General features: G+C 41.6%; 3 protein-coding genes across 3 annotated transcripts in view; 1 reads left to right on the top strand and 2 right to left on the bottom strand.

Annotated features, from left to right (window-relative positions):
* The first annotated feature begins 555 nt into the window (after positions 1 to 555).
* Positions 556 to 5,328, top strand: grik6 (glutamate receptor, ionotropic, kainate 6). The gene is made up of 10 exons (XM_084348710.1): positions 556 to 643; positions 816 to 901; positions 2,183 to 2,214; positions 2,303 to 2,482; positions 2,661 to 2,884; positions 3,073 to 3,170; positions 3,810 to 4,027; positions 4,101 to 4,320; positions 4,400 to 4,644; positions 4,742 to 5,328. The coding sequence occupies exons 2-10, from the start codon at positions 817 to 819 to the stop codon at positions 4,844 to 4,846; spliced, it is 1,407 nt and encodes a 468-aa protein (XP_084204836.1). The 5' UTR covers positions 556 to 643; position 816; the 3' UTR covers positions 4,847 to 5,328.
* On the bottom strand, positions 4,888 to 14,300 carry plch2b (phospholipase C, eta 2b; the record flags this gene model as incomplete). Its single annotated transcript, XM_084348711.1, is given in 21 exon segments — positions 4,888 to 5,463; positions 5,570 to 6,683; positions 6,780 to 6,859; positions 7,026 to 7,172; positions 7,257 to 7,341; positions 7,442 to 7,566; positions 8,253 to 8,360; positions 8,445 to 8,630; positions 8,717 to 8,805; positions 8,905 to 9,002; positions 9,117 to 9,200; positions 9,326 to 9,448; positions 9,560 to 9,731; positions 9,814 to 9,934; positions 10,033 to 10,236; positions 10,340 to 10,433; positions 11,629 to 11,799; positions 13,521 to 13,651; positions 13,654 to 13,656; positions 13,812 to 14,048; positions 14,174 to 14,300. Coding segments are annotated over 21 exon segments (3,504 nt in total). The 3' UTR covers positions 4,888 to 5,458.
* Positions 14,301 to 18,654: 4,354 nt separating this feature from the next.
* Positions 18,655 to 20,786, bottom strand: part of skib (v-ski avian sarcoma viral oncogene homolog b) — a 33,822-nt gene continuing 31,690 nt past the window's right edge. The window contains exon 7 of the mRNA XM_084347809.1: positions 18,655 to 20,759. Coding sequence (XP_084203935.1) covers positions 20,538 to 20,759 — 222 coding nt within the window. The 3' untranslated portion in view covers positions 18,655 to 20,537. The remainder of the gene's footprint in view (positions 20,760 to 20,786) is intronic.

The following is a 20,786-nucleotide window of genomic DNA, read 5'->3' as shown; positions in this document are numbered from 1 at the left end:
ATCCAACACACATGACAAGTCCTGGCAGTACTATTTCTTGCATGTCAACACATCTATCTCTATGCTGATGAAGAACTCAAATTTTGCTAAAAGCTCTGGAAAAAGCTAGAAAGAGTACCTTTAGTTAGATCGGTTTTGTCAAACATTTAGATTTAGTTTCAAATCTTGTTTGTTTTTGTATTTTCTAGCTCATTTTTTTGTCTCTTGCTTCACTTGTGTATCTCTGCTTGTTTGTCACACGTGGGTGCAATGAGCTTCACATATTCAACTTTGTTCACATCTAATGTAAATAACATAAAAACCTTAAATAGTCAGCTTGACTACATCACGTCTAATGTCACTGTTCTGTAATGAGGTGATGTGACTCATCTTGTTTTTTAATTCATCGATATTATTAAGATATTCCCCAAAGTCATTTTTTTAGCATAAATAAGCACATTTTGTTCCTTGGTGGAAGCTATATGTTGTACCTCATGCTGCTTATGCCCTCCCCTTCAAAACTCATCCTCTTTCTCCACCCACAAAAACTTTGTTGGCTGTCTTCACACATTTGACTCTGATCACACTTCATTACAGTCGAGCTCATTGGGGTCTGTCTGAAGCCTGACACCGATCCAGCGGGCACATCTCGGACTCTTGTCAGGTAGTAGACAGCATCCATCAAATACTTTCCTCAGTGATCAGTACGTCAATATGTTAATTTAATTTACTATTTTTTTGTATCAAGATAGGTCTTAATAAACTTTTATTTCAGTTTATCCATGTGATTTATTGGATACACAACCAACCACTTCTTGTCTTATTATAACTTGTAGGATGCAGATCAGGAGGATGACGATGCTGTTTGGCTTCTGTGTATTATCTGTTGGGTTTTTCCTGGACATGGGAGCTTGCACTGCAGGTGAGGAACTCATTTTTTTATCACAGTTTTTTACTTGGTACACTAAAAATACTAACTTGAGCAGAAATAATGAGGTAAGATAGCTAACATTGACCAATTTTTAACCTCAAACCGTATTAAAAGTGTACACTGATGTAGAAGCTGAGCTGATCGACAACCTTAGAAACTGTTGTTTTGTCTCGTTGCTCTGAAATTTCAAAGTTTGACCCAGTCACTTGTCATTCAGTGTGGTGGCAGCTTCCTTTTTTTTCTCTGCCAAATTCCTCATGTTTTCACTGCTGGATTCGCTAGAAATTTCTCTGGCTTGACAAGACAGAAATGCATAAACAGTTAGCTCGGATTGATATCAAAGTGAAGTGCCACATCCTGCCCAAAACAGAAAGAACAGAAAGGGAAACAAGCCAGTTGACACTGATACAAAAAACGGTAATAAATCAACTGTATGGAGCAAACAAAAGCCCTGTGTCTCACAGTGGCCAAGAAGTGACAGGGGCTTGAAGAGCTTGTATACGTGTCATCTTTTGAAAAGGAGGATCTGATGGTTGTCAGGATCACCCTGTGGTGATGGATCCCCAAGGCCTTGGCCTGAATCGAGGCTTTTGATACTCTTTGACTTCCCTCCCATCTCACAGTGCCACGGCATTGATGCTCTTTGAATTAAAACACTGCGCTAAATAGATTGTGGTGTGCAAGACGTTCCAGATCTCTAGGATACCGGAAACCAGCTGCGACTCAAAGGTCAAAACATGCGGCCCGAAATTCACCTCAGACATCTCTGCATGCCAGAGTAAAGTCTGAAGATGGCCGCTGCACAAAGGCGTCTTTGAATCTGATAAATTTAGGCTGGACACTGAGTGGGAAAAGCTTTTGTCAGTCAAAACAGACCAGAGGTCAGTTGCTGTCTCACTCTAAATCATCTCCGTTATTTGTTACCCTCTCATACTTTTACAACTTTTCAGTTTCACAGTCAAGACAAATGGTGCTAGTATGTATGAAACACTGGTTCCCAAAGTGGGTTCCTCAAAAACGTGCCACAGATAAAACAATTTATTTGTTTATTTTATTTTATTTTTTTTACATTTTTCTCAACTCAACTTTTCATATAAACATGCAGCCAAAATGCAAACAGCACGGGCAAAAAATTGAAAACAAAAATAGACAGCAGAAATGACAATTTGCAAGGTTTTTTAAATAAAATTGTACCACATAACAGAGAACAAGGAAACAGTACTTTTATGTCAAAGTTACTAACATGCTCCTTCCTTTTCCCCTCAACATCAGTGCCAACAGAGCTCAGAATTACTTCAATAAAGGTACTTAATTTAATTATTTCGAGCCTGTAGTACAAAAGCTAATATGAAACACATTTCACTGATTATCTTCTGACATATTTTCTGACAGCAAGAGCCATATACAATGTCCAAAGGCACCCAAATGGAGGGCTTCTGCATGGACCTGCTGTCTGAAATAGCAAAGAAACTGGGCTTCAAGTACAAAGTGCAGCTGGTGAAGGATGGTTCATACGGCCGGCAGGATGAGAGTGGGAACTGGAATGGGATGATTGGAGAGGTGGTGCGAGGCGTGAGTACATGATAACTGACATTTTTGGAAACCACTCTGCAGAAGCTTGAATTACCCAGCTGGCATCTGTGACTCACAATTGATGCAAGTGAATATGTGCCGTGAACAACAACAGCCGGGTTGTTGGTGCAATTAAAATTGAATTCTCTTAAAGTGAGTATTAATTCACTCCCTACAGGAGGCAGACCTTGCGATTGCTCCGCTGACTCTCACTGCAGCTCGGGAGAAAGTGGTGGGGATGAGCAAACCGTTCATGCAGACGGGCATCAGCATCCTGCTGAGGAAGGACATCTCAGAGGAAACTGGATTCTTTGATTTCCTGACGCCCTTTACAGCCGAGACTTGGGTCGGCATACTCATTGCTTACCTTGGTACCGCTGCTTGCATCTTTATAGTTACCAGGTTAGTGATACAAGTCGGTAAAACTTTTTAAAGTGCCACTTATGATTTACTCATTGATGTTTAATGATGTGCTGTGGGTTTAAATATGAGCTTATACTTCTTGTTGGTGGATATTTTCACCTCTCTGCTGGTGGAGTCCCTTTGATTGCAGTCACATTAATAAGTCATATTTTTTTATGCAAATGCAGACTCAGCCCATGTGAGTGGAGTCAGCCTCAGAGTGAGCAGAACAGATTCAGCTTCCTCCACAGCCTGTGGTACACAGCTGGGGCTCTGACTCTGCAAGGTAAACAGCTAAACCAGACACTTCAGATGCCACCACACAGACAGGAGGATCTCAGGGTTTAATGCATTTGCTGATTTGTTTCTTTTCCAGAAATTCTCCATGACATTTGTAGCTGCGACATCCTCAACTTTGGCCACCTTAGTTTGGCCTTGGGAGGCTGAAATTTGCCTTGAAGGTCTAGTGTGTGTGTGTGTGTAGGGGTCTGTTTTCGTTCATGCTGTGTGGCAATATAGGGGGCATGACATTTGGAGTGGCCCGTCGCATAAAAGGCTTAACTTCTAAATGGATTCATGGATTTGACCAAGATTTTGCTGACAGTAGCAGGTCATCTTTGAAAGGATGCATCTTCCCAATGTTTTGTTTTATGGTGGTGAACCAAAGTTACATATTCCAGAGCATCATGCTCTGATGAAGGCTGCTGGGCTGAAACGTCAGCATGTTAGCATGTTAGCATATTTGGCCAGAATAAATGGATGAAGTTAAGATGATTCAACCTTTTCCTGAAGATTTGTGTGCGTGCTATCTTTTATTTTTGGGTGTTCAGCAGTGGGAGTGACTTCACGAAACATGACCAAAGTGTTTGTGAGGTTGCGTGTTTGATAATGTTTTCTTTTCACTGAACTGTTTTTGTCTTGTCAGGTGCTGGTCCTCACCCCAGAGCTGTCTCAGGACGTGTCATCTGCTGCAGTTGGTGGTTATTCACCATCGTCCTCCTGGCATGTTATTTCTCCAACCTCAGCTCCTCTAAGAGCTCTGACTCCTCTCACCTGACGGTGAAAGGGTTTGACGACTTGGCCAACCAGGATATGATTGAGTACGGCTGTCTGGCTGGCTCTTCCACCCTCGCCTTCTTCAAGGTACGGACATCAGATCACTTATAGAGGCCTCATGTTACTGCTGTCTCTCTAAATCTGTTTTTCTTTCATCCAGAATTCAAACAATCCAGTGTACCGCAGAATCTATGAACACATGGAGAGAACGAGGAGTTTTGTGTCATCTATGGACGAGGGGGTCCGGCGTGCAAAAGAGGGGAACTACGCCTTTATCGGAGAGTCTGTTTCTTTGGACTTGGCAGTGGCTCGTCACTGTGAACTGGTCAGAGCTCATGAAGTCGTTGGCATGAGGGGATACAGCATTGCTGCCACCCTTGGTGAGGCTACTACTTTTGATAATGGCATTTTACATATGAAATAAAAACAGCATTATTAACATTCATCACTCTCCTCAAGGCTCACCCCTCATAAAGAACCTCAGTGTGGCAATCCTGCAGCTGAGCGAGGCAGGGGAGCTGGCTTACCTGCGGAGCAAGTGGTGGGCCAGCAGCTGCATGGCAGACAAGGCCAAGTTTTCAGCCGTGCAGCCACACAGCCTCAAGGGGATGTTTCTGATTCTCTCCCTGGGCCTGGGGCTGGGAGCGCTGCTGGCCGTCCTGGAGCTCACCTCCAAGAGCCGCAGAAGTGCAGCCGAGCAGAAGGTATGTGCACACAAATCACTTCTATCACTATCACTTTGAACAGCCTGCCTCATTGATTTGTTTCACTGCTGGTTATATTTGTATTTCCTTCGCACAGAAATCCTGCTGCACCGTCCTGACTGAAGAACTGAGTCTGCGCTTGAGGACCAATAATCCAAACAAACCCCAGGAAAATGTAGACAAAGATAAAGAAAAAGCATAGAAACACCCTGGAAACATGTCATTTTAACAAACCTGTTATTCTTTTTAATTTTTTTTTTGTTTGACAGCTGTTTCAGGATTTGCTCTAATATTTGACAGAAAAATTAACTCAACTCTAGGTTTTGAACTTAGAACGTAAAAATGAATAAAGAAACTCACATTTTATTAAAATAATCAATTTATTGATTCTCCTGTATGAATGCTACAGTTTCAATGAAAAAGCAAACATAGTTTAAATATTATAAAAATAATTATTAAATCGATAAGTGTTCAGACTTGACTAACTAATAGTGCTCATGTACTTGGTTTTTTCTTGGTTTACTGTTTCTTTGCATCACGCTGTTTTGTACAGTTGGCAATGGCTTCACATGATTTCAACAATTTCTTTTTAAAAACTATTTCATGCATAAAAACTGTTGATTGTAAACATTACAGCAGGCCTAAAATAATAATGATAATAAAAAAAACTGTCTAATTGTGTAATTCTATGTGATGTCTTCCTGTTCATCCTCTGCTCCGTCCTCCCACACCTTTCTGTGCTTGTGTTCTTTCCATTTTTCTTCATCTTCTGCAGCATGCTGTTGTCTTTGGAGTCACAAATCTAAACTGTGGTCTAATCTAAAAAAGAAAAACACAAAAGTCATGATTAAATACAACCTCTTTTATTTATTTTCTTTACCTGTGGGTCTTTTTATTTCACAAAAGTTAATAATCTATGACTCACCGTTTAGAAAAAGGGGAGATTTACAGCGTATCTCTCTCATCCTCTGGTCAAAAAGTGCCTTCATCTCCCTCTGCAGTGTTCCCTCACGTTGCTCTTCCCCGCCTGCCACGCAGGAGGGCACAAACTCCAGGCTGTCGGTGCTGCTAACACTGCTGCTGGAGGTGCTGTCAGACAGGCAGAGGCCGTTGGGTATGGGCCTCACCTGTCCTCTGTAGCTGCCGTAGTTTTGTGTCTGTCGACGGAAAACAGGCTTGCGGTTCACCATGGGGGTCTCAGGAGAGGTAATCTGTTTTCGAGGGCAACTGCGTGAGCGGGCCTTTGTTCGCATCGGTGTGGACGGTCGGGGGCTGGCTGGAGCCTGTAAGGTCCGTCTCACCCTGGGAGGGGATGATGGAGGGATAAGTGGAGAGGATTTGGCTTCATGCTGGATCACAGGATGTGGCACAGGCTGAGGCTGAGGGGGGGGATCGGTCTGAGTTTCTTGTGGTCGCTCAGGTTCATTGGTAACATCCTTGTGTAATTCTTTTGGTAATTCCTCAATAGTAACGTCCTCGTCTAGCTGCGGTTCCTTCGTTACTTCCTCAGATTGTTCAGGCTGCTCGGGTTCAAATGTCTGAACTGTCTCCTGCTCAGCACAGTTTGACTTTGGTGACTCAGGTTCATTCTCCACCTCTTCTTCAATTGGATTTTGGCTGTCAGGACCATCAAGACAAGAAGCCTGGGGAGATGCCTCAAGGTCAAAGCTATCTGCTGTCACGTAGGGAGCAGCCCCCGTGTGGTGAGAGTCAGTGGAGGACATCCGGCTGAAGAACCCTCTCCTCGTCTCTGGTGGTTCATGAATTTTAACTCTGTGAGCTCGCCTCACTGGCTCACTCATGGCCCCTTTGTGGAAGGCAGCCTTGGCTGCAGGCCCTTGTACCAGAGGATACATTTCCCCATTCTTGCTGTCCTGAGAGATGGCATCCAGATCCTTGCGGAAGTACAGAGAACGTCCGTCCTCTGAGGACAAGACAGAGAAGTCCAGAGAAGGCTGCCTTTGTTGACCCTTTATATGCTTCTTGGCAGCTTTTTGGATGTGTTTTCTGGCTGCATGCACTGCATTTGCAGGTTTAATCTGTTTCACAAAGGACACAAAAGGTTTTTAGATAGTTGATAGGTTTTTAGAGTTGAAGCTGAAATTTGATTTGTGAGTTAATGTAGAGTAGCTCACCTTTCCTGTTATGTCATTGATAGCAACATGAACAAAGATGGAGGACTCTGCCATCCCCTCCAGGTACACATGCCGATAACCTACACATTTTTCATAAAAATCTTGTTAACCTCTCTCCTATTTCCTCTCTTATGTCAAACTATGCCTTTAATGCGCTTTTTAAACTGACCTAAACTTTTTTCCTCATTACAGAAGATATATTGAAAAAACCTCTCACACACAGGGTTTGCACATCATGTAATCTACCTGGCATCATACTGGTGAAAGCAACAGTCCTCTGTCCAATGAAATCTCGTCCAATAGGATCATGATCCCACACTTCGAAACGCACCAGTGCGATCTGCGGCATTTGAATATTGAAGACAAGAGTCTCCTCCCACATTGGGTTGAAACCTGAGTGACAGGAGCAGATGATTTACAGACAGTCGGCTGCTTGTGTTGAGATTTTGTCTTGCAGTATGAATTTTGCGCAGGTACCATTATCGTCCACCACTCTGGTCTGCTGCTTGGAGCAATCCATAGGTAGACCGATTATCTCAACCTCAACAAAGGGATCGATAATCTGAAAGCAGAAAAACATGAGCAAAAATAGCATTTTAGTAATGAGTCAGGTGTATTGTAATATAGTATTGTAATAGTGGTCTGCACTATGTTGACCTCACCTCTCCCCTGTCCCCAAACATGGAGTCTTTTGGTTTGGGGAGCTGCTGTCCACTGATGATCTTCAGCACTAACTGGGTCTTTCTGTGTCCTGGTAGAGGATCGTCCAACGTGGGGTTAAAGGCAGCTGAGAAAAAACAGAAAATGTGACTCACCTCTCGTAGAGGGACTCCTACTATTAGCTGGAGCTCTGGTATTTTTAAACCTGGGACCTACGGTTTATTATCATGTTTTGGTGTGAAAATGATTCATACTTAACGAAGGTTTCTGAATCGGTCCTGTAGATCATGTCAGCTGGCTGCTGCGACAAGGCTGTAATGGCTGCAATGTAATCCTTTGGGGCAACGCTGACGTCCACTAAAAATGCTTGAGGTTGTTATAATAAGTGTCTGACAACATTATGGAACCAAATCTCGTTCAAGGAGAAGTTTCAGCCTGAAATCTCACAAGATGTGAGCCGTTGCAGGAAGATGACAGTGGAAAATTGAGTCAGAGTTGGAGACAAGGGGGTTTTTCCTGGAGGAACTGCCAGCCATAATGTATTTCCAAGGTCATGGCTGAATATTTAATTAATTTCACAATCTAGATGAGGCAACAACTGTAACAACTGACCTTGCAAGATTTTAGAGCGAGAGTCTCTTTCTTTATTGTTGTCAGCTTTTAGTAGACGTAACATTGACACTCGGAGTTGCCCCAAAGGATTACATCGCAGTTGTTGCAGCCGTGTCGCTGCCACCAGCTGAGGCGAGCTACTGGAAAGATTCCAGTATGAAAAATGTACAAGACTTCCCCTTTAACTCTGCACAGACATACCTTTACGCATGTACTTAGGCTTCAGAATATATCCACAGTTTCCATTGGCTGAGAACTTGGCTCGGTTCAGTTCAAGCATACGGCCCTCGGTTTGATAATTCAGCGCAACTGGAACACAACATCAACATATATACAAAAATGAAAAGCTGCGACAATACCAAAGATTGTAAGTAGATAGTACTGCAGCCTTACCCATATGACATCCTGCATTCCAGTAAGGCTGTGGGTTGAAGTTGCTGGAGTCCACTCTGTAGTTCGATGGGTAGACTCTCAGAAGTTGGCGCTGGTTGAAACGGACCAACTCACCCGGCTTCAGCTGTAGGATCTGGTTCATAACAGTCTCGTTGAGGGATGACACCTGCCAACTGTTCGTAAATGCTACCAGACAGAAAAGAACATCAGACATACATTGATAAAAATATGCCACGATTACATGTTCGATGTTGACTTTGAAGACCCTTTACCTTGTGTTTCTATATCATGCACTCGGACAGATTTTGTGTACTTGACCAGGTCCGACAGTGCGCGGGACAACCGCATCGTTTTCCTCTTCCTGAAGGGAGAGTTGCAGACATACAGCACAAGTGTAACCACTGAATCAGCGAGTATTAAATGGTAAAACTACTTTAAAAAATTTAATTATCATCCTTACTTAGGATGGTAAACAATTTGAGTCCTCTCTCTGCTGCTGCTGAGGTCCGACTCTCCATCGGATGCCGACTTGTTTTTCACTCTGATTCTCTTTTTCCTCTGAAAAAAGAGCAGTCACCTCCATGTTTCACATTTATTTCCTTTACACAACCTGTCTTACCTGTCAAATGCTTTATTTGCCATTGTTCTGAAGTAAATAAGCGAAGGACTGACCTTTCGTTTGAAGCTCCTTATGATCGATCTGCCAAATCGCCTCTTCTTTTTGGTTGGATTGGCAGAAGTTTGACCATTCCCATCCTAAAACAGTCAAACACAACACATAATTATGCTCATCTATCTATCTATCTATCTATCTATCTATCTATCTATCTATCTATCTATCTATCCATCCATCCATCCATCCATCCATCCATCTATCTTGCCTGTGCGTTGCCATCATCATCATCGTCATCGTCGTCTTCCTCATCTTCTTCATCACCAGTGTCTTCATCAGACACATCGCCCTCCTCTGCTTCAGGGTCAAGGTTTGCTGGCAGCTTTTTTCCCTGTAAAGTGAGATTTAATAACTGAGTATTACAGGTTCAGGTGTGTTTTCTGTGCCAAGTATCAGCGCTTTGTCTGACCGAACATGTTTCTAAAAAAAAAAGCAGCTTAACCTTGACTAAAATCTTCCCCTTCAGCATCTCAGGTGAGGGCAGCTTCTTGCATTCCTGTATGTTGACACCGGACAGATCCAGTTTGTCCTGGAGCACCTCTTTCAGATACTCAGCCATCTTCTTCTGCTGAGGCACAGTGCAGTGGTTCTCTATGGACAAGATCACTGGGTACCTGCAGGAGGGAGGATGTTGAAGTCCCTGAGCCAGTTTGACACACAGGCCTGATAAAACACATCAGTACCGGGAGCACTTACTGTGATTTTGTGAAGGCATATTTGTTTATTGTTTCAACAACTTCTTTGAAGAGAATTTTGGATGTCAAGGTGTAGCCGTGATGAATGATGGGCTCCCCGTCAGGCCCGTCCCAGCAGTCCACTGAGGACAAAAGAGTGAGAGGCGAGTGAGTCACCTTGTGTCTAATCTCATACAATCACAGTGAAGAGAGCTGAAGTTCTGGTTGTGCAGGCGCTCACCCTCCACACAGCGACAGCCTGCCTGGAGAACATAGGCGTACATTTCCACTCTAGACTGAGAGAGCAGCTGGTCTCCTGTCAGGTAGGTGTTGTGTGAGGTGGCGATGAAGTAATTATTCAGAGGCTGAGTCATGTCCTGGTTCACCTGGTTGTGCTCGGGGTTGAAGATATCGCCTGCAGGACTCCTCATGAAGTTGGTGAAACCTGAAGGGAAAAGGTGTCAGACCAGGTGTGTTATTCTGATGTTGATGTCATGTCTAGTCTAAGTGACATGTTATTGATGCACCGTTAAATACGTTTTCCATACCATCAATACCCAGTACCATGCGCTGCAGGTTCAAAGGACATGGCTCAGACTGGGCCACTATGTCAGCGAGATACTCTTTGGCCAGACCTCGTATCTGCAAATAAAAAAGAAGTATCAGGAATGACATTTTGGGTTCAAGTGACAATATTTTACACATGTTTTACTAGTTGAATGCTGCTTTTATTGTGAATGAGCAGCGATAGCAACCTTATTTTCCCATTTTATTATGTCTAAGTGACTATTAGGTTCAACAATTCTTTAAAAGCCGGACTGCTGCGGCCACATGCAGGCTTCAGCATAATCCCTACGGGGAAACACTTAAAGTGATGTTTATGCCAAGCTCGCATTGAGTGATCATCACATCATCACAGATGTCAAAGTGTCTGACAACATTAATGACGGATCTCTACAGCAATAGACCCCTTTGTTAAGAAATAATATTCTTTTCGTTTAACCAGAAACAGCTGCTACTGCTCACGCCAAAGCCACCAGACTACATTTTATCATCGTAAAACACACTTCATTCAAACTTGACAGAAAGAAAATACAACTCACCCAAATCATCTTTCAACCGTGCAAACTATCACTAACTTGACTTAGTTTGGTCGAAATAAACCCTTAATTCATCACGCAGTAGTTAAAATATCAGTGCGTTTTATTTTTTTACCGTTTAGTTTGAATGAAGTGTGCTAAAATAAAATCACCAGTTCTGCAAATAGAGTCTGGTGGCTTTGGCCAGAGCGACAGCGGCTGTTTCTGGTTGAAAAAAAGGATAATTTTCTTTAGCAAATGTGGATGTTCGTTGACGTTGCATAAATGTTGGCAGGGATTTAATTGCAGCTGTTTTGCTGCTGCCAGCTGCAGCTTTTTTGTTCAAAACTAGCCACTTTTTTGGGGGGATTCTTTAATATCACTTGTCTATTTTCCATGAATGTCTTTTATTACATATATATTGGAGCAACAGTTTGAATCTTGCTCTGCACTGTCGCTGTGCTGATATGTTTTGTTTTTTCAAACATAGCTTATTTTCATCTTCATTTTTCTTTCTGGTGAACAGTGAAGCGGATATCAATAATTTAAACTTAGGAACAGACATGTATGTATTTTTCCCCTGCGACCAATAAAACTACTATAAAATTATCTAAAAATGCTGACCATGAATAGTGGGGGTTTGATTAAATGAAAATCTTAAAAAATGCAAAAATAACTTCAAAATAAATGCACACAATATGGGCAGCTTTCCACCTAACATGAACGATCGGCATTCATCTTTTTACATTTTCTTGTACCTTCTGTTCATTTTCCAGAAAGCGTGCGAGGTCGTGAAGATCCATAACTTCCTTCTGATTGCTGTAGGAGATCATTATCAGATAGAGGTCTCTGCGAGTGGAAATCATCTTGTAGAACGTGCAGAATTCTTCAAAGCCCAGAGAGCCCTGGTTCTCGTCTGTGTCTGCATCCTACAGATAACAACGAAAGTATCTTATGAGCAAGAAATAACTCTGGCAGTGTGTGTGTGATTTGAGATAACCATCCTGCCAAAGAAAATATGCCCCACACTCCCATCTGAAGGACATATCTCGCACCATCAAACATGATGGAGCTCGTTCACAGAGACTATCACCATCAGGAGTGGAGGACAGTGAGCTACTGAACTAAAGCGATATTGCAGTGCGACTAAAGCCATCTGTTCAGCGGTGGCCATATGGCCTTCCTGTGGCACTCTCCTGCCAACATACTGTATATACATATTTGTCTACTGTCTCCATGCTTTTGTCTGACTGCTCTGACTGAAATGATGAGACGATTACATAAAGAATAGACCACTTTTGTTTCCTTCACTTTTTCAGACCATTTTCTTTCTGTTGCCAGTCTGACCACATCGTGAATGCAAATCATGTAACTGTAGTCCTCTCATGCTGATGTTTTCTGTTTTTTTTTCTTGGTTAGAAGCATTTTGTGCCATCTACAAGCCTATTTATTTAATTTTAACCAAACTGGGACTGTGACTGTGAAGGCAATGTTAGTAGGTCCACCACTTTAGCAGACTAAAATATCTCAACAGGTGTTGTATTGATTATGATTGTACATGATGCCCAGAGGATTCATTCAACAGACTCTGGGGATCCTCATACTTTTGCGCCACCATGAAGTTTGTGGTTTTGAGTGAAATGTCTCTACAAATACTGGATAGATTGCCATATAATGTGGCACACTCATTTATGTTCCCCTCAGCATGAAATGTTATAACTTTGGTGATTTTAATTAGCACCACTATCAGGTCTAAACTTCTGTTTGTAGTGAACCGAACTCTTGGTTTCTGCAGCCCAGTCGTCAGGATAAAACGTTGGCAGTTTCTGATATGTTCAAATGTGTACGTGTCAGGATGACGGTAGCCTTACCAACGAGACGGCTGCGAGCCAGTGACTGCAGTCTGAGTTGAAGACATTTCAACATTTGTAAAGGTGACACCACTGAATAGTTTTCAGGAGACCTTGGTACAATTTCCAGCCGTGTTTGTGGCGACAAAAGCAGGTATTTTAAGCCAAAACGTGATCTTTTCTTCACCCTAACCTGGTAGTTTTTGCTGTCGTCACAAGTTAGAATTGAAAGTTGAACCTACAGTTTGTAGAAACTTACAATACCAACATTTATGTGAAGTGTTTGGGTTGAGTTTTAAACCAATTACCTGCAAAACTAATGACAGTCCCAGCCAATTAGCTAACATGAACATGCTAATGCGCTAAACAATGACAGACACCATGGTAAACCAATCCATGGTAAACCTTTTTCCTGCCAAACACCATTTGAGCCTTACTGTGGTGAGCATGTTATCACGTTAACATTAGCATTTAGCACATAACACTGCCTTTGCTAATAGCAGCTTCAAAGAGCAGTTAGCATGGCTGTGAGTGTTTGTCTTGTTCGTTTATTTTACACTAAAGACGATCCATCAATCATCCCACTAGTGAAATCATCTCGTAGCTTAACAGAGTATGAGTTGTATTTTGCAATCATGTACAGTTGTCACAACTGACACAGGCGAGATTTCCAGTGAAGAGATATCAGTGAAACTAGAATACTGAAGATACAAAAGTACAAAGGGTTATTTTGACCGTGGGCCATGCACATTAAATTAGTGGTAGCTTGTATAATTAACCTCTGAGGATTAAAGTCTTACTTGAAACATCTGCCTGACTTTCTGCTTTGGTAAATTCACATTGAGTTTGTGGAGCAGCTGGTGAACCTCTCCAATGCTCAAGGTGCCGTCTCCGTTTTTGTCTGCCTCGGAGAAAGTCTGCTGTAACCACATGAGACTGCGGTTAAGGAAGAAACTACGAGGATAATGATCAGGTCACTTCATGTGTGTTGATCCATCAGATAAGTCTCAAGCGGATGTGTTAACCTCCACTTTAAATAAACCTGATATGTGGTGATGTGTAAGAAAAGCTGGATAAAGGATATTGATCACGGGTGCGCTGCCTCCGGGCCAAACTGTCTTCATCACTGATACCAGCCATGAGGTATTTCAGCCCAGTGATCCAGGTGCGGGCCTCCTCTGCGTTGGTGGAGACCAGGTCCAGGGACTTAACCCGCTCCCCGTAGTAAATACTGAAGCAGCAGTTTGGGTCGAAGCGGTTGTCTGCATACCGCCTGAACATCTCAGACTTTTTGCCCTCGCAGACTTCATGGATGGAATCAATGGTTACTGAAACAGACGATAAAGAAATATAGTGAGGGTTTGTTGTCTATAGGCTCTATTTGTGCTGAACTACCAGGCCTACTTTAATTTGAACAAATTTACTTTAAAATCGACAATTCAGAGTGGCTCACTTTTGGCCTTGTCGTGTTTCCTGGAGGGTCGCCACCGGATGCAGGACTTGTGCTCGTCCAGGTAAAAGAACCGGACCAGTCCTTTCTTCTTCCCCTTCAGTTTGCTCATCTGAGTGCCGGTCTGCATGGTGCACATGCACCTCTCCACTGCAGGAGAGCACAAGGGGGAACATCATGTTTCAAACGTCAGGTGGCCGTCACTCTCCATCAGCCAAGTCATTTATTCAGAGGGTGTGTTTATTTTAACTATCTTAAGCTGTCTGTCAAATTATCTTCCATAATCTGAAAGTGTTTAATGTCGTTTTCTTTGTTAATATCTCTTTATTGTTGTTTTCCCTTGTCTTTATTTTGTAGTGGATACATTACAGGGGACTTAAGTATATAAAAAAAGGCTGTTTGATTGAATAAATTGCATGAAATACAGCAGTGCATGGGTTGATTGTGAGCAGGAAGAGATTGCGACAACACCAAAGGAATCGCTGAAGCAGCCGAGACAAGTAGAGGTTTACCATCAAGCACTTTGTTTATGAGATTATAGTCTGCGTCACACAGGGATTTAAGTAGCTGGATGTGTGTCAATGATGAGAGGCGAACAAAGGACAAGATACACATTCAAGACGAGATCTTGGACAATGAAAACAGACCCATCAAGTATCATCTGCCTCACGGTGATTTGAATGATTCTCCCCCAATTTTCTTTGATTTTGACTTTAAAAAATAGCCTGTACACGGTGCTTGTACTAAAACAACAGATCTAAATATGTTTTTTGTATCATTGAGGTCATGGAGAGGTGGTGTGATTGTTTTGTGTGCTGTGGTAACCTTTGTTTGTAATCTGAAGCTCAAATACATGTGACGCAACCTGGCACAACGTTCAGGCTAATCCTAAAGGATTGTCTAGTGTCCATATGCCTGTTATCTACTCACAGGCTCCCCTGCAGCTCTGCTCTGCTGTGTTGAATATTCACACATTTTAGAGGGAAGACAATATGATGGTTAAGGATGTCCTGGTTTTAAAATATCATATTAATGTCATATGTGTCCACTCTGCAGGCACTTCTGCTAAACAACCTGTTGATGATCTGCAGTAATTTGAGTGTTAATATTCAATGAGCCATTAGTGGATCTCACCTATCTGACCCAGCCTCCATTTTGGCTGTGCGACCACGCTGCCACCAATCCAGAAAAACTCCTCTGCCAGTCTGGAGATGGATGCTTTCTGCCAGAGTTTTGGAGAGCTCATAATGGACGGGCTGGATGAATTCATGCCACTCGAGCCCCGTTTCTCCTGATGGAAGGAGGCCTTAGCAAGCGAGGGGGAGAACCTCCCTGCCGACAGAGACCCTAGAGACTGGAAGGTGGTCTTCTTGGGAGACATACAGGACAGTGGTGGGCTGCCACTCAGCCCTGGAGACAGAGGCGCCATCGCCGGGGTGCTGTTCATCCCTGAGCTGTACGTTTGAGTCCAGCTCTCCTGTCCCATTCACATCACGTGAACCCACCTCCCCCTTTCTCCTCAGTAAAGTTTGTTTATAGCACAGCTTCTCTCATGAAGATTTTAGTCGGCATGTCCTCTTCTCCCAGTTAAAGTCCTCTGGGAACAATATTCCCATCCTGAAGGCTCATTCCACGTCATCCTGTGTCCAGCGATCCTGTGTAGCAGCCATAGGTTCTTCTGTTTTTATTTTTTGCTCTGAGAGAAGACTCCTCGCAGAGGAAGAGTGTGCAACACGTGTCAGTCACTAAATCTTCCTCAAGCTGTAATCCTGGAGTGAGGCTTCAGCCTTGCTTTCATGGAGGGATTTTCACGCAACCAGTAAGCCTCTGAAGAAAGACTGGGATAGGAAGGGTGCAAATATTCTGAATAAATAACTACACCCATGGCAGTCCTTATCATTGAAGAGTATAGAAACTGTAGGAGATTTATTAGATTGATTTTGGCACAGACATTATCATGATTTAAGGTTATCGTCACTCAGGTGCATTTGGCTGTTAACAAGCTTGAAGTTTCCATTATTCAACTGTGTGCGATGATTTCCCCCTAGAGGAGACTGTGTGACACACAATGAATGTATACAAATGTATGTATGTCATGGTACATGGAGATCCACTAATATTTAGGGAAACAAAGACTGTATTTGTCAGTTTACTCTAAATCAAAGTAAAATGATATTGATATATAATGATATTATTTTTAACTAAATACATTTCTGGTTAATTTACTGTCTTTTAAATACATTTCAAAACATTTTCTTAATGTCTTATATTTACTGTATTTCTCTGCCCCTGTCGTGTAAAGCACTTTTTTTTTTTCAATTCCCTTGAGTCTGAACTGTGCTTATGATAAATACACCTGCCTTGCCTTTAAAGGCCCAACATACTCAGATCATTTCATTTCTAAACACTGACAGGTCTACTGTTCACCACAGACCTGACAGATAAAAAAAAGAAACAATTCATTGAAAATAAAACATGTACTGTCCCTAATGTCAGATCACAAAGTCCTGCTGTTACCACTCGTAAAAACAAGCAAGTCCTAAGTTCTCAAAAGACTCTTAAACTTGATACAACTGAAAAGCTTCCTCTCTTAAATAAAAGCTGAGCTGTAAGGCATGAACTCTATGACTTATCTTATCTATGTTATCTATGTTAGGGGGTTCCTCCAACACTTACTTTAATAAAAGATTTCCTTTATTTGGCTTTATTATTGCCTTTAATGCTCTTCTGTTAGTTTTGTTTCAGGAGCAGCTCCATCTAATTTCAACCTGAATGAGGAGAAATCTAATCAGCCAGTATAACTTGAAACACCTGTATGGAGCCTATAAAGCAGCATCTGGAAAAGGTAGCAATTAAAATACCAGGCGTGCCAGCTGATCACGCCGCTGCTTCAATGTGGCTGATGCCACAAGACTGGCCTGTTTTACATGTTACAGTATGAACACCATGTGTAAACAGTAAAGACGGTTGAATCAATTTAGCTGCCTCAGTTTCAAAGTCCTTGTATTGTTCATGCTCGCTTGACAACTTGACTTCTTCAGAAGCTTTTTGACCACATATCAAATGCTTCAGGCACAAACAATTAAAGGGTAACTCCACCAATTTAACACATTAATGTGTGTTTACATGTCTTGGTGAGTACCACTGCATATGTGGAAAAAGCAGTGTAAAGCCTTTTGTGGCTCCAGAAGAAGCCGCATGTAATCTGATAAATGGCCTCCAGTGATGTCGCTCAAATTTGCATTGTGGGTAATGTAGGCACCAGGTTTTGAAAAGAAACCTGGACCCATTATGGGCAATTTAAACACAAATGATGAAAACCGATACAGCAGAATGAGAGATATCGCCTTTTTTATTCCACGATTCCTCTTCCTTTTCAAAAACTGCCACCTACCTTACCCACAATGCAACTTATCCACTGAGTGACATCACTGGAGGCAATTTATCAGATTACATGCAGCTTCCTCTGGAGCCACAAAAGGTTTTATATTACTTTTTCCACCTATTCAGTAGTACTCCACGAGACCTGTAAACCTCAGTATAATGTGTAAAATTGGTGGAATTACCCTTTAATCCTGTGACATCATCAGCCTAATGGAAGCAATTAATCAATCAGCTGGCACTCCTGTTATTTACTAACTGTTGTAACTAATATACCTATATGTTTTTTTTTTACATTGTGTGCAACAAGCAAGAGGTGTCGAGCCATGCTAGCGTCTCTATGAGCTTCTGTTTTGCCACAGCAGCGCTTTGAGCTAAATGATAACATCAGAATTAGGGATGAGCGAGTACACCATTATCTGTGTCGGTGTCTGTTCAACCAATTACATTTTCTGTATACGTACCTTAGATTTAATCTATGATCCGTACTTGGAGTGGTTGGACTGGCCAGAAGTTGTTCATTCAAGCCTGAAATTGGGTTGATCAGAAGTAGCGATATTTATCATTTATTAGAAATCTATTTTCACAACAGCCTCAGCGTTGAGCTTCAGGTCAATGTTCAACATGAAAGTAAGACAACAATTTACAGAGAAGCTTTATATGGGCCTGAATGAATGAGTTTCATTTGAGGATTTTCCCTCATTAAGAGTACATTTACTCCGATAATACTACTCAGATAATAAAAAGTACATTGTCTGTACCAAATACTCGTTTCCCTAATATACACAATGAAATGCTAATATCCTGATTTTAAACAGGTAGCCTGTGTTTTCTATGTTCATCACCTTAGTTTAGCGTGTTAGCATGCTAATAAGCATTAAACACAAAGTAAAGCAGAGGCTGATGGGAATGTGAATAATTTTGCAGGTAGTTGATCATATACCACCAAATTTGACCTTATGGTGGCACTGGATGAAAAGTCAGGGGATCACCACAGTTATAAGGGTTCATCTACTGGGAACCACTAACATCACCATCCCAAGAAGTCCAACACACCCTGTTTCCGTCGTGATAAATAAAAAAAAACACTCCTCAGAACGCCATAGGATTGATTTAGATTTTAATGGGTATTATACAAGTTTTCCGAAGGAAAAGAAAACATTGAAACAAGAGGCAAGTGAACCCCCACTTCCAAACCAAAACTACAACAGCATCAGCTAACAAAATGGATATTGCTATTACACTGTACCCAACAAATACTGAGCGAGGGTATCATAACAATAAGACATAAAAGTGTTTCTTGTCTAAAATATACGAGAGCACCTAAGGTTGAAACCACGAGAAGGTTTTGCTTCTACTCTATGTGACGACGGGAGCTGTAGGTGCAGAGATTTCAAATCCATGTTTCAGTTTTTGGTCTGTGGTGTAATATATACTCTATAATTCATCAAAATAATAAAGATCTTCTCAAATAAAACAAAATCAAGGGACGAATCATAATATTGTGTTGGTGTGACACCAAACTTGATGGTTTCATTCTCCTCATTTAGACCAACATCCATCCATTCTGCTAAATGCCCTGTGATTGCAATGATACTCAGGGAAATCCAAATATAGTCTCTTTTTGGTTTCAAGTAAGAGCAAAAAATAATATTCATAATCGATTTAAGTCTGGAGCAAGCAAACATACCAACAAATATCTTATATACAATATCATTGTATTTACATCAGAGGGTGCTGAGGGAAAGTGTGTTTAAATTCAAAGTTCATGTTAACTCGTGTTTTGAAAAATGTAACAGGGAGTACAATGCACAATGCAAGGTTCTTTTCTTTAAAAAGTGCAATTCCTTTTCTTAAAGTAAAAAAATATATATCCATATTTTGTATATATGTAGAAATGTTGTTCATATAAACAGCATTTGTTGATTTAAGAGCCCAAACACCAGTGACTAAAAATGAATGCTTTGTTTTGAGAGGCAGCAAATTATCATAGAATATAAATTATTTTACAATACTCAATAGAAAATCAGAAGTACCGCATTTCAACAAAAACAGACAGCTATCGAAGTTTTTCTTTTCTTTTAGGAGGGCTTTCGTAGACTTATCTGCACTAACCTGGGCAAGAATATTTGCTATTTTTTCTCTTTTTTTAATCACATGGTTTGGTTGCAAAAACATTACTGGAAAACAACGTTCAAACAACAAATAAAGTTGCATCATAATATTAAAAAGTAACACTTCCATAAAATATCTAAGCATAAAACAGTGGTGGACCTGAAGGCAGCCCACCTGTAACCTCCAATACTTCAGGTTTATAAAATACAAAAGGTAGACAAGCTGGTATACATGCGTACATGTTTGTATATGGATGTTTTTTTCTTGCCTGTGGAATAACTGTGCCGCGCAAGCAATATTTCTTAAAAAGTACATCCTCTACACAGTTATAAAAAGCAAGCTGATATTAAAAGTAAATAGTGGTAAACTGGTGTCTCTTGTTTCCAGTGGTCTGCAACGACACCATTGTGTGTACCAATATTTTTGTGGCACCAAGAGTTTCATCATCTGCTCATGTTTCACCAGGCGCAACATGTTTCTTCCCTTCATATTCAAGTAGTGTTATGTGGCTATATTTGCACATCTTAGAATAGCTTATACCAAAATAAAATCCTTGGACAGCATCAGGTGTCTAACCGTGGGCTCTGACGTCACTGGAGAGATGTGTTTCATCACTGAAGAAGTCTTTCTCAATTTCACACTCGACAACATGCTCAGACATCATGCTACTTTCCAGTTCATTTCATAAAATTCATATATTGTCATAATAATATGGATTTATATCGTATCATATTATATATGACAGACTTTTCCTCTACAAAACTGACTTTGCATTTTGCTGAGTTTCTTTTTCGCTAACAGGAGGTGCAACAAAGTCCTTAACCATGCTCCTTTTTACTGAGTCCTTTTCTCCAGTTTTGAATGTGCAACTTTAGGATCCACTGGTGTGCTGTGCCGTCTGTCTGTGTACGTCTGTGTTTGCGTCCATGGGGTCTCCGGGGTGGCTGCTGTCGGCCTGCATGGCCAGCTGAGTTTGCAGGTCTTTAACAACACTCTCCAGGCACTGCCGAGCTTCTCTCTCCTGCTGAAGCTCCTGTCTCAGCTGCTCACGATCAGCTTCTGCCTGCTGCAGCTGCACATGCAGCTCTTCAATCTGCACAACACAACCCAGCACGGACAG

Source organism: Pagrus pagrus (assembly GCF_965226575.1).
Source record: "Pagrus pagrus genome assembly, chromosome: 3".
Classification (NCBI taxonomy): Eukaryota; Metazoa; Chordata; class Actinopteri; order Spariformes; family Sparidae; genus Pagrus; species Pagrus pagrus.
Note: the sequence above shows the minus strand (reverse complement) of the source record. Positions and strands in the feature narration are given on the sequence as shown.

Bases quoted from the DNA above. Each gene is read 5' to 3' on its own strand.
- grik6 (XM_084348710.1), top strand. From the start codon at position 817: ATGCAGATCAGGAGGATGACGATGCTGTTTGGCTTCTGTGTATTATCT. The intron at 2,885-3,072 runs GTTAGTGATACA...ATGCAAATGCAG, and splicing joins TGCATCTTTATAGTTACCAG to ACTCAGCCCATGTGAGTGGA. The intron at 4,321-4,399 runs GTGAGGCTACTA...ACTCTCCTCAAG, and splicing joins CAGCATTGCTGCCACCCTTG to GCTCACCCCTCATAAAGAAC.